Source organism: Tupaia chinensis, unplaced genomic scaffold (assembly GCF_000334495.1).
Source record: "Tupaia chinensis unplaced genomic scaffold, TupChi_1.0 Scaffold000100_1, whole genome shotgun sequence".
In the NCBI taxonomy this organism is placed as follows: Eukaryota; Metazoa; Chordata; class Mammalia; order Scandentia; family Tupaiidae; genus Tupaia; species Tupaia belangeri.
The window spans coordinates 1,091,090-1,103,446 of record NW_006159564.1 but is presented as its reverse complement, the minus strand read 5'-3'; the positions used below and the strand labels follow the sequence as shown (position 1 = coordinate 1,103,446).

Genomic DNA, 12,357 nt, shown 5'->3' with positions numbered 1-12,357 from the left:
AGTAAGAGTGAAAGAGAGAAAGGGAGGGGAAACCCTAACAGGGTCCCCATGCTGTGATCCATCCCCAGCCATCCTGAATCATGGACATGCATATGTGCCCCGCATGCTCAGGAAAGACCCGGGATGAGACCACGACCTTGCCCATGTAGGTTCAGTTGGATTATCAGTTTCCACCATCTAACCCTCTTTATGTCTTTAAATAACAAGGACCTCATCTTATTGGGGGCAGAGATACATTAAAATGTCCACCATGGTAGTTAGCAGTGAGGTGGTTAGGGCAGCTGGAACTCACAAGGCTGACAGTGCAGTTTAAGTCCTGGAGCTGGTGTCTTGAAAAATATGTTGGGCATGTGTGCGTGCATACCCAAAATTCTCAGAGAAGGGACTGCAGCAAGGTCATTTCCCTGGGGGCTGCCTTCTCACTTCCCCTCTATCTCTGTCTCTGGCAAGCACATAAACCCTATAGCAAAAATTGGAGGAGGAAAAAAGTCCACCATAACCTAATTTCTTTCAAGGAAAAATAAAGGTAGAATCCTAAAACTGTGGTTAAAACAGATTTAAATGTGTTATTAACTCACCAACCTAAATGTATACGTTTTATCAAGAAAAATCTCAAAATATTATAAAATTACACAATGTATATGAATTAACAAAAATTTTGAACCATGAATTCTGCTTATTTTAGGTGCTGTTTTTTTTCCACACTGTTAGAGCAGGAGATAGAAGGAGACAATATCCAAAGTCAGTACCCTGCCAACTCTTGATTAAAGATCTACTTTTTTTAACCTTTCCATCTCAGAATAAAAAACTGGGTTTGAATGAATATAATTTTCATCTGAGCAATGGGAGAAAAAAACAAGCATGCAAAAAAAATTTTTGTTAAATGATCAAGCAAAAACCAAAAAGAGAAACAGACCAATTAGCATGACATATTCTTAAAAGCAGGATGAGGAAAGTTTAGCACTGAAATAGCTGCATGAAATGTTAGCCAAGACAGCATAGCTTACAGCTGGCACAAAGCATGCTAAAGGAAAAGGATGGGTCAATAGAGCCACTCTACTCATTGGCTTACCGCTCTGTACATGATCTGTCTGGCCAAGGAAGATTGAAAGACATTCTACAGCAAATCAAGACAGAGGACAGAACAAAATGATTATAAAAAATGCAACAGATTTAAAACATAATTATAGCGTAATTGATTTTTTAACCCAGCGTGTATATTAAAGAGAAAAATTTTCAACCATCTCAAATGCAGAAAATGAAGAAAAAAGCCAGCTTCAAGTGATACTTTAACAAACACAACAGTCTTATTTGAGCCATACTTATCAGTTCATTCTAAAATAAAATGAATATAGTTGAAATGCTTGTGCTACAAATATAGTGATAATAGTACTCAAATTCAAATACTATAATATTGGGTCACTGAAAAAGTCATGATGCATTTTTGCATAGAAAACACAGAAAAATACACCATGTCTTTCAGACAACCTAATACACTCTAAGATCAGTCTTGCTTAGGAACAAACCTGTGTTGGAATAATGCTTTAAACTCTAGGAATAAGAAAGAGAACACATAATAACCATAATACATGCTTTAAAAAAAACCTCACAATTATAGTAAAAACCAATATACATAAGACATTCTTAAAACTTGTTTATCAATTGTTAGCTGAATCTCCATAATTCATAGGAAAATGGGATTCATTCATATTCTATAAACAAAATTAAATGAACATCTGAATTTTTAGGTTTGAGGTTTCTGCTATACCTAGTCAGTATGAATAGATTTTCTAGATATTACGTTCCTGAAACAGAGAAAGAGCCTCCTACTTGAGATCATTGCATTTAGGTGATTCCCATCCACTTGACATTTGTGAAGCAGCTACTATGTGAAGCTTACTATACATAGTGATACTTGAATACTTTCTAAAATGAATGGCATGTAGGGGCAAGTTATTTGCATCTTATTCTGAGTGGTATGAAAGACCAGCAATTAGCATAATGGCTATGTCGCTGGACTCCCATGTAGTTAACTGTGGTTCGAGTCCCGGACCCAGTGGCTTAAACTCACGCTGGGCGTGTGTGCGTGCGTGCCTAAGATCCCGAGAGGAGAATGGAGGAGAAGGGATTGTGGCGTGGCCATCCCCCCGGGGGGTGATTTCTCACTTTCTGTCTCTCTCTGTCTTCCTGGCAAGCACACATGCCCTATAGCAAAAACCTCTCTCAAAAAAAAAATAAAAGGACAACCCTGCAATTAAAATGAAAACTAGGAAATCATCTAACAGAATATATACTTAAACATTCAATTCAACTGGCATTTACGTACTGCAAGTTATAGTTCTTTAGTTTTAATTACTCATCATACACTGATAAATTTATAAGCAACTCACCGGTCCACAGGAGTGGATGTATTCTCAATAAAACTGATAACTTTTTCCCTGACATTAACAGATTTCGTCTTCAAGGCCACAGTCATTTTATTTACTAGTGATTTCATTCCTCTATCATTTGAGCCATTAGAAGATTCACCCTGAAAATAAAAAAAAAGACATAGACAAATCAACTGTGCTCCAAATGATTAGCAGACACAATACTGCCAAAAGTTGTCTACGAGTTAGGGACTAAACTATATCCCACCAAATTCAGATGTCAAAGTCCTAATGCTGAGTACACCTCAGAATGTGGCTGTATTTAGAAGTATACAGATAGGGCCTTTAAAGAGGTTATTAAGGTTGAATGAGATCATAGGAGTTAGCCCTAATTCAATTTGATTTGTGCCCTTACAAGAGAAAGAGATAGGCACACTAGGAAAGATCACATAATTATTACATACTGATACATGCTTTGGCACCTATGGAACCTCATGAAATCGTGCAATTAATGTACATAATAAACTATAAAATTTTCAAAAATGGTACTAAAACAAAAGAGAACACATGAGGAAGTGGGGGAAAGGTGGTCATCTGCAGACCAAGAAGGCCTCAGGATAAACCAAACCTGCCAACAACTTACTCTTGTAATGTCTTAATTTAAATTTAAAATTAATATCTTAACTTTTTTTTAGTGTTTGCTATAGGGCATGTGTACTCACCAGAGAGAGGCAGAGGGAGAGAGGCAAAGTGAGAAATCACCTCCCAGAGGAAATGGCCATGCTACAATCCTTTCTCCTCCATTGTCCTCTCAGGGTTTTGAGCACAGACATATGGGCCTTTGCATGATTTTTAAGCCACTGCATAGTCAGTCATGTGGGATCCAGCATGTTACCCTCCATGCTACCTGTTGGTAGCATGCTGCCTACTAATCTTGGACTTTTAACCACCAGAATGAAGAAGATAAGTTGCTGCTAATTTAAGCCACCTAGACTGCTGTATTTTGTTATGGGAACTCAGCAATCTATTCACTAGGCAAAACCATTTTTTTTAATTAAATTTATTTTTTGTATATACATTCAATCGCACTGTTTAGCTTAAAATGTGAACATTTCAATATGTGAACATTTCTCCCCAGTCCCATTGATCAAAATATCTTCAACGGATAACACCACACCTCCCCATCCTGTCAATGCTCTACCTCCACATCCCTTCTCCAAATGTCCTTCGTTAGGCCCCACTCCACATACACCTCGTCTGACATTCACACCCATCTCTTGTGTTTGTACAACCGTTAGTCAATCAGTTTCAGTCATAGAGTGCAGACATTTGGTATATGTTAAGTGGGGACATATAATGTCTCTCCTTCATAGCCTGGCTTGCCTCACTCAGCAGTAAATCTTCCATATTTTTCCACTTTCTGTCAAAAGCCAGGGTTTTGTTGGTTTTTATGGCTGAGTAGTATTCCATAGAGTATATGTGCCAGTAAAACCATTTTAAAAGTTGAAGATAGAAATGAAAAAAATCAGGATATATTAACATACGCTTGTGAAGAATCTGAAATTACCTTTTTTATTCAATAAGCAATAAAGTTATTAATATCTCTTCATCTAGCCTACAAAATAAACAAAAGTATAATCAAACTACCATTCATGTAGCTGAATTTAAAAATGTTTATTCCTTGTAAATTTTGCTCTTAAAAACATTCCCACTTAGGCCTTTAATTTCTGAAGGAAAGTTACCCTGATGTACCTACTGTGACAGCTGTGAGTATAGTTCTCAAATAATTTCATGGCATTGCTTACAGAGCCTACAGGGCAATTATATCCTACAAGTGTCAAATGCTTAAAAGTAATACTACCTTTAGCCTATTAACTTCTCTTCAGAATTTATGGGAAGAAAATAAGTAATCATAAAGTGACTTATGGGTACTAGTTGATAAGAAATTATACAGTCATTAAAAAATTTTTTTAAAGTCATGCTTTTATTATTGCCTGAGGGCACATGTGCTTGAGAAACAGAGAATACACTCCTCAACAGGGCTGGTCATGCCACAATCCTCCTTCTCCATCCCATCAGAATCCTGAGCTTACACTTTTTTTTTTTTTTGGAGAGATTTTTACTGTAGGGCGCGTGCGCTCGCCAGACAGACAGAGAGAGACATAGAGGCAGAAAGCGAGAAATCACCCCCCAGGGGGGATGGTCACGCCGCAATCCCTTCTCCTCCATTCTCCTCTCGGGATCTTGGGCACGCATGCACATGCGCCTGGCGTAAGTTTTAAGCCACCGGGTCCGGGACACGAACCGCGGTCGACTACGTGGGAGTCTAGCGACATAGCCATTACGCTAACTGCTGGTTCCCCTGAGCTTACACTTGGCAAGTTTTTCAAGCTGCTAGGGCTAAGCCTCAAACTATGGTCAGTCGTGTGGGACCTGGCTCCTATCTAAAGGGTTTAACTGCTGTGCCACAGGACTAGTCCTAAAAACGCATGTGAAAACACTAGAAAGTGCTCATTTAGTGAAAAGGCAAAAAAAAAAACCATATATGCTATGATTTTTTAAAACAGAATATTAAAATACACATGCTTTTAAAAAGATTTGTTGAAAATATTTAAAAAAATAAGTGGCAATTTTCTCTGGTTTAAAGGGATTTTTTTCCTTTATATTTTTCTTATTTACGTGTGATGCTACAATGTGTTACTTTTATTTTTAGAAGAAATAAGTTATTAAAAATACACATGTGAGGGCCAGCAGGTGGCGAGGTGACTAAGGGTGCTAGACTCCCACATGGTGGACTGCAGTTCAAGTCCTGAACCTGGCAGCTTGCTTTCTCACTTTCCACCTTTCTCTCTCTCTCTGTCCCTCTCTGGTCAAAATAAATAGATAAATAAATAAATAGTTAAGTAAAATAATTCTTAAAAAAAATACAGACATGTTTCAATTACCCAATCTAAATTCGAAACCAAATTAAACTGACTGAAAATTCTTTGACACTTTTGAATAATACACATCTTTTTTTAATTTTTTTTATTTTTTATTATCATCATAATCTTCTTTATATTACATTGGATTACAAATAACTTTACAGTGTATTACATTGCTTTCTCAAAATGGAATGCCATGCATGTCAGTCAATACAGAGACATTAAACTCCCTGCTTCAACATTCAATATCTTTTCTATGTTTTCCCCAACCAGTATTATTTATATATTATAATTATTTTAATAACACACATCTTTAAGATAGATTCTACAATGGCCTCAATCAATGCTTTTCTGACTATAAAAACTTCAGTATAAAGAAAATCTCACAGTGTGAATGGGAATAGAAATAAGAATAATGGCTTTTGGAGATCTATTTAATAATAATAATAATGTAGAGTTCAATGAATTTTCCTAAGTAAAAGTACTCTACTATTTTTTTAACTTGTATATAAGAGAAAGAGAGAACCATGCTTTATTTAACAGGAATACTTTCTGAGAAACGTGCAATTAGGCAGCTTTGTCACTGTACGAAAATCAGAGTACACTTACGCAGAGATGGCACAGCCTACTATACACCTAGGCCACTGAGATGACAGCTTATTGCTCCATCATCATATATACATATGGTGGACAGTCTGTCAGTGACCATTAAGAAATGCATGGCTGTATTCAACAATGGGGGAATAAGTGAATAAATTATAACACATCCATACAATGAAATACTATTTACTTATTAAAAAGGAAAACAAAAATTATTAAATAAAATGGCAATTTTACATGAAATGTACAAAAATTCTCAGAAAAGTTTTATTGTGACAATAATCTGCTTTGATGTGCATGGCTGAAGATAAACCTCAATTAATAAATACATCTAGTGAGCGTAACGATTACATCCCTGGACTTCCACATATTCAACTGTGGTTCAAGTTGCGGACATGACAGGTTAAACTCATGCTGGGCGCCTGTGCAAGTGCACCCAAAATTCTGAGAGAAGAATGGAGGAGAAGGGGTTGCGGCATGGCCATCACCCCTGGGGGGTGATTTCTCACTTTGTCTATCTCTCTGGTGAGAGTATGATATCTCTTTTAAAAAAAGAATCATAATAGATGATACCAAATAGCATTTGGACAGAGAGAAATTTGAAGAGTTGAATCTCAAGACTCCTAGCCAGTTTAGCTGCATAAGCTTGTCCTATCATTTTATTATGCTAGCAACATATGTAATATGTATGTATGTAAATAAAATATTTGGCTCCATTTCTGTTATGCTGGGGGTTTAGTAGTCACTTTCCCTGGGAATCTGTCCAAATCTAGTGAAGTACTTTACATATACACTTACGTCAACAGAAGAACTGATACTGCTTCTTGAGCCTGAGGTGCTAGCAATCCAATGACCATATCCATTTTCTGGTCCATCCACGTTAATGTCTGCCAGGTGCTGTTGCAATGCTTAAGACAAACAAGAAAAAAACCCTGAAATATCAACCGCCCTTTTGGAAAGATTCATTATCAAAGAAGTAAAATAAACATGTCATAGATCAGTGAAAAAGGACCCAAGGATATAATCATAGGTATCCAGAGGATATAATCATAGGTATCCAGGGTAAGTAAATGATCTTCTTCCCTCTAAAGCCCTCTGTACACAAATAACTTTTTAACAATTTGCTAGAGGGTGTGTGTACTCACCGGAGAGAGACAGAGTGAGAGAAAAGGAAAGTGAGAAAGCATCTCTGATGGAGGTTGGTCATGCCACAATCCTTTTTCCTCTATCTCTCCCTCCTTTTTGGATTCTGTATGCACACACGTGCCCCACATATTTTTCAAGTCTCTGGCTCTGGAACTCGGACCACGCTGTTGGCCATGTGGAATCCAGCCACCTTAACCACCATGCCACAGGATGATCCCACAAACTTTTAATTGAACCCTAAGATGATCAAAACTATATAGGCTTTATGGTTTCCACTTTGGAAGGCAACCTTTCAAGGATTAACAGATAATCTCAGCAATTTTATGATATAAGGAATAGAAATCCAATGGTGGCTTTTATGACATCACAAGGAGACATAAATTTTTCCCATATGTGTGTGTGTGTGTACATTATATTTTTGCCATAGGGCATGTACGCTCTCCAGGGACAGACATGAGACAAGGAAAGTGAGAAATCAACCCTCTCCCCAGAAGGATGGCCACTCTGCAGTCCCTTCTCCTCCATTCTCCTCTTGGGATTTTTGGCATGCACGCACATGTGCTTGGCATGTTTTTTAAGCCGCCAGGTCTGGGACTTGAACTGTGGAGCTGGCCATGTTGGATCCAGTGCCTTAACCACCATGCCACCTGCTGACCCAGAAATAATTCACATTTTAAAAAATGTTTCTAAAACCTAGACTATACTATAAAAGAATGTTTTCCTAATACTTTTGAGAACTACAAGCTTAATAACCAACTTTTTATTCTGTTTTCAGGATTCCTAATTGTACCGGACCCAGGGTTGACACTCCCTTAACATATTTATTAGAAGAATCCCTTTTGTAGATCACTTAGGGTAGGAGTCTCAAAGACAGTTATTAGGCCATGATAATTGAGAGATAATCATAACCCTTGTTAATGTCCTCAAAGACCAAGAGGAAATAGATCTGACTTTAACAGAAATTCTGAGTTACAATATAAGAAAATATTAAGTAAAAATTTAGTCTTTATAAGACTCCTATGACTAAAACCTGAGATTCCATTTTCTTTTTTAAAAAAGAATTATTTTATTTAACTTTATTTATTATTATTATCATTATTATTTTCTAGTTTGATCAGAGAGAGACAGAGAGAGAGAGGAAGTAAGAAAGCAAGCCACCAGGTCTGAGACTTGAACCGTGGTCAGCCAAGTGGGAGTCCAGCGCCTTTAACCATCATGCCACTTGCTGGCCCCAATCTTTAACACCTATGGATTTGACTTTTTCATTAGTTTTCCCAGTACTTAGTTTTACAGTTTAGTATTATATGGCATCTCTGTTCCTAATGTAACACGGGCTCTTTCTTAATCTTACTACACTGACCTAATTCTTCATACATTCTTATATACTTGCCTATGAGATCTTATCAATTATTTTACTAGCCTGGATTACCCGATATTAGTCTGCAGATTTGAGAATATCCAGGTTATTTATTTTATTCTATTTAGTCAACATTTTTTAGGAGGTGATACATTCAAATGGTTCAAAAATAAAATCGTAACAAAAACATTCAGACAACATAAAGAAAGTATTTCTCCAACTCTTCCTTCCTAGTCACCATACCAAATCCTTCTCCACAGAAACAAATAATGACAGTTTTGCATGTATCTCTATAGAAATGCTTTTGGGGAACACAAGCTAACAAAATACATCTATTTAAATAGTCTTTCATCTAATATTTACTCATTTCAATGGCCTATTACGTTTATCTGTTATTTATATGTCCTGCTGACCTTGTTCTCTGAAAATTCTGAATGACTGAAGAGACAATATACCCATGAACTAATAATTTAGTCTCTACAAACCAACCCTGCTGAAAATCAATATATTGTTTTAAGAAAAGTAAAGGCAAAAATTTAATAAATTAAAACCTTACCCATAAATCCTCCACTGGCAATACTCACATATTCTTTGTTTTTCTGCAATAGAAAATAAGATTTTACTTAATCTAAAATACAATTTGATTAAAACCCGATAGTTCTAAAGCGGAGATGAATTAAATACATGGTTATACATTAAGTTTCTGAACTTACATTGTTTTACTTGACATGTTGGACTTTGACACTGAGAAGTATATACATCTACCTTATGTATTATAGGCTGGTGCTTAGTTAGGAAGAAGTCAACTTCAAGTCTAATAATAAGACTTGATTTTACTTTTGTCCCACAAAGTGCAATAACCAAACCAAAACTGGTTAAATGGTATTTTAGGATGTAATCAGGTTGGTTTTTAAAAGCTTTCAAAATACTTTATATCCGTTGTAAAAAGGCAGTGTAAAAGAAGTATTACAGTTAATTATGAGGAGAAATGACAATTTTACCATTTTTGAAACTTGCAAAAATGTAATCGATATAGAAACAGACAAAAAGAAGACAAAAAGATATCTGGACATTATCTGCTTCCTGATGGAAATACACATTACTTCCCCAGGATTCCCTGGTCCTCCAAAAAGCAATCTGATCATATCTTTACATCTAACTACCAGCCTATAGGAAATACCAGGGACAGACTCTGACATATGACACTGATTATAATCAACAAAATTCAGATTATGAACTCTGTAAGACAAATTAACTGATTTCCCCCCAATAAAGATACACAATGAAAAAAAAAAATAGAAAGAGAGGCACTATAAAATAGAATTAGAAACTATCAATAAAATACAACGTCTTCTTTCAGATTCTAAGAAAGTCAAGGAAACTTGAACACTACTTAGTTTTTTTTAATAATGAAAGTAGGATTAAAAAAAAGTTTGGGGCTAGCAGGTGAGGTGACAGTTAAGGCACCTGGACCCCATATGACAACTGCACGGGTCGAATCCTGGGCCCAGTGGCTTAAAACACACTGGGTGCGTGTGCATGCATGCCCAAAATCATGAGAGGAGAATGGAGGAGAGGGGATTGTGGCGTGGCCACCCCCTTGAAGGATGCTCTCTTACTTTCCCTCTCATTCTGTTCACAGCCAGTCCATGTGCCCTATAATTAAAAAATAAAAGTCCATAATACTCCAAACTCCTGCTATGTGACAGCCCTTACAAAACATAGTTAATAACTGAAGGATTTTTAGAATAGGTCTCTTAAATTTATGAGTAAAATTAATTTGAGTCCCTAATTTTGTTATTATATAAGTTGCTAGGTCCCTTCTTTTAATAAAGTTTAAAATTATCTTATACTCCCTCCCCCAAATACTTTGTTACTTCTCTGTGTTTCTCAAACAATTTTCAACCAAGGATTTTGCCTTCAGACTAATTTTTCTTAAACTAGATTCCTAATTAAATATAACAAATAGAAATGAATCCAAGCTGGGAGACCTACGTAATATCATGCCTACTTGTCCAGATTCCAAAGCTTAGGATCATACAAAGTAAGAGGTTTAATGTATAAATTACCAAATAACACTTAATACATTATTTATATAAAGATAGAGCTATCACTAATTGAAGTTTTGAAAGAAAGTAGGACAGGTTTGCACAAAATCATGAATAAAAATTAGCTGTGCTGAAGACAACACTCAGACACAGAAAAAAGGCAGCTAAATGTTATAAATAAGTAAGTATATATAAATCTTATCTCAAAATGAATATATTAAAGTGAATTATATATCTACCATAAGAGTACTAGAACACAGATAGGCATTAAGATCAATACAACATAATAATACAAAAATCAATTCTGATGCATACAGGAATTAGCATAATAAAAAGGGAGTACTTCAAATGGGTAACATAATTGGTTACTATCTAGACTAAAAAAATGTTTTTATTTCCATTTCAAATCCTATACAAAAATAAATTCCAGATAGTTAAAGACTTAAACATAAAATAAGCCATATAAGCCTGTGAAAAAATCTGGAGGAGAAAATTCTTTTGGCAAGACTTAAAAAACAAGAACCTGTAAAGAAAAATACAGATAAATCTTACTGTACGTAAAAGCAAATAAAAATGAATTTTAAAGATGATATCAATAACCAAGCAAAACTGAAGTAATCTGTGTGAGCATACCTGTAAAAAGTGTGCCAGGACCATGTTCATATACATGTCTTCTTCCTCCCTGCCGCTGCCCATAAAACAGAGGTGCTCCCCGCCAGCTATAGAGCCAGACTCAATAGATTGCTTCTGTGCTTCCAGCAAAGATTTGACAGACTGCGCAAACTCAGATGGATTCTGGAGCATCTAGACAATTTTTCAAAAAATTAAAAACTTGGCAAAGCTGGTTTCAGATACATTTGCAAAGGCTAAAGTAATTTTCCAGGAAAAAAGATCTCAAAATTAAAAAGCCTCCATGAAAACAAAGGAAAAAACAAGGAAAAAATGTGTATAAATGGGGAACCAGCAGTTAGCATAATGGCTATGTCGCTGGACTCCCATGTAGTCGACCGCGGTTCGCGTCCTGGACCCGGTGGCTTAAAACTCACGCCAGGCACGTGTGCGTGCATGCCCAAGACCCCGAAAGGAGAATGGAGGAGAAGGGACTGCGGTGTGACCATCCCCCCGAGGGGTGATTTCTCGCTTTCTGTCTCTATATCTCTCTCTGTCTGGTGAGTACACGCGCCCTATAGCAAAAAAACCTCTCAAAAAAAAAAAAATGGTATAAATGTATCTATAGTACCTTAGAACAAAAGTTGAAAAGTCACAGAATAATTAACAAGGCCATATAAGAAGAATAGTAAAAATCTAAGAGAAAAATGGACAGGACACATAGAAAAGCAATTTGTTTAAATGAAGAAAAGAAACAAATATAAACAAACAACACATTGGCAAAAAAAAATTAAAAAATGAAAAAACCTTCATGAAAAATTAACACTATTTTTAACTAATAGAAATTAGCACTATTTTTAACTAATAGTCTGGTAAAATAAAGATAGATAATTTTTAAAATTATTTATTTATTATCATTTTTAAAATTTTTTTATCAGACAGAGAAAGGGAAAGTAAGAAAGCAAGCCTCCAGCTCCAGGACTTGACTGTGGTCAGCCGTGTGGGAGGTCTAGCACTTCAACCACCACACTACTTGCTGGTCCCCTTCTTTTTTTTTTAAATTAAATTTTATTTATCATTACCATAATCTTATTTATATTACACTGAATCACATACATCTTTACAGTGTAGTATATTTCTATCTCCAGAGGAATAACTCCCACATCAGTCAAGACAAAAACATTACTATCACATTATCATCAAATAGCTTTTCATCATTTTTTTCCCAGATGATTATTATTATTCTCATTATTTTTTTAAAAATATTCTATCAGTATATATCATTTTGCTTGTAAAAAGAATTT

At 35.8% G+C, this 12,357-nt stretch overlaps 1 protein-coding gene across 3 annotated transcripts in view; it reads right to left on the bottom strand.

The window, feature by feature from the left end:
* TBC1D23 (TBC1 domain family member 23) overlaps positions 1-12,357 on the bottom strand; it is a 73,213-nt gene that overhangs the window by 11,274 nt on the left and 49,582 nt on the right. For 2 of the 3 annotated variants that reach the window (XM_006143554.3, XM_027769968.1), the window contains 5 exons: positions 11,078-11,248; positions 8,953-8,995; positions 6,692-6,801; positions 2,391-2,530; positions 1,073-1,117 (listed from right to left, as the gene is read on the bottom strand). In XM_006143554.3, the coding sequence (XP_006143616.1) occupies positions 1,073-1,117; positions 2,391-2,530; positions 6,692-6,801; positions 8,953-8,995; positions 11,078-11,248 (509 nt within the window). The remainder of the gene's footprint in view (positions 1-1,072; positions 1,118-2,390; positions 2,531-6,691; positions 6,802-8,952; positions 8,996-11,077; positions 11,249-12,357) is intronic. The other variant, XM_006143555.3, reaches the window with a different exon arrangement.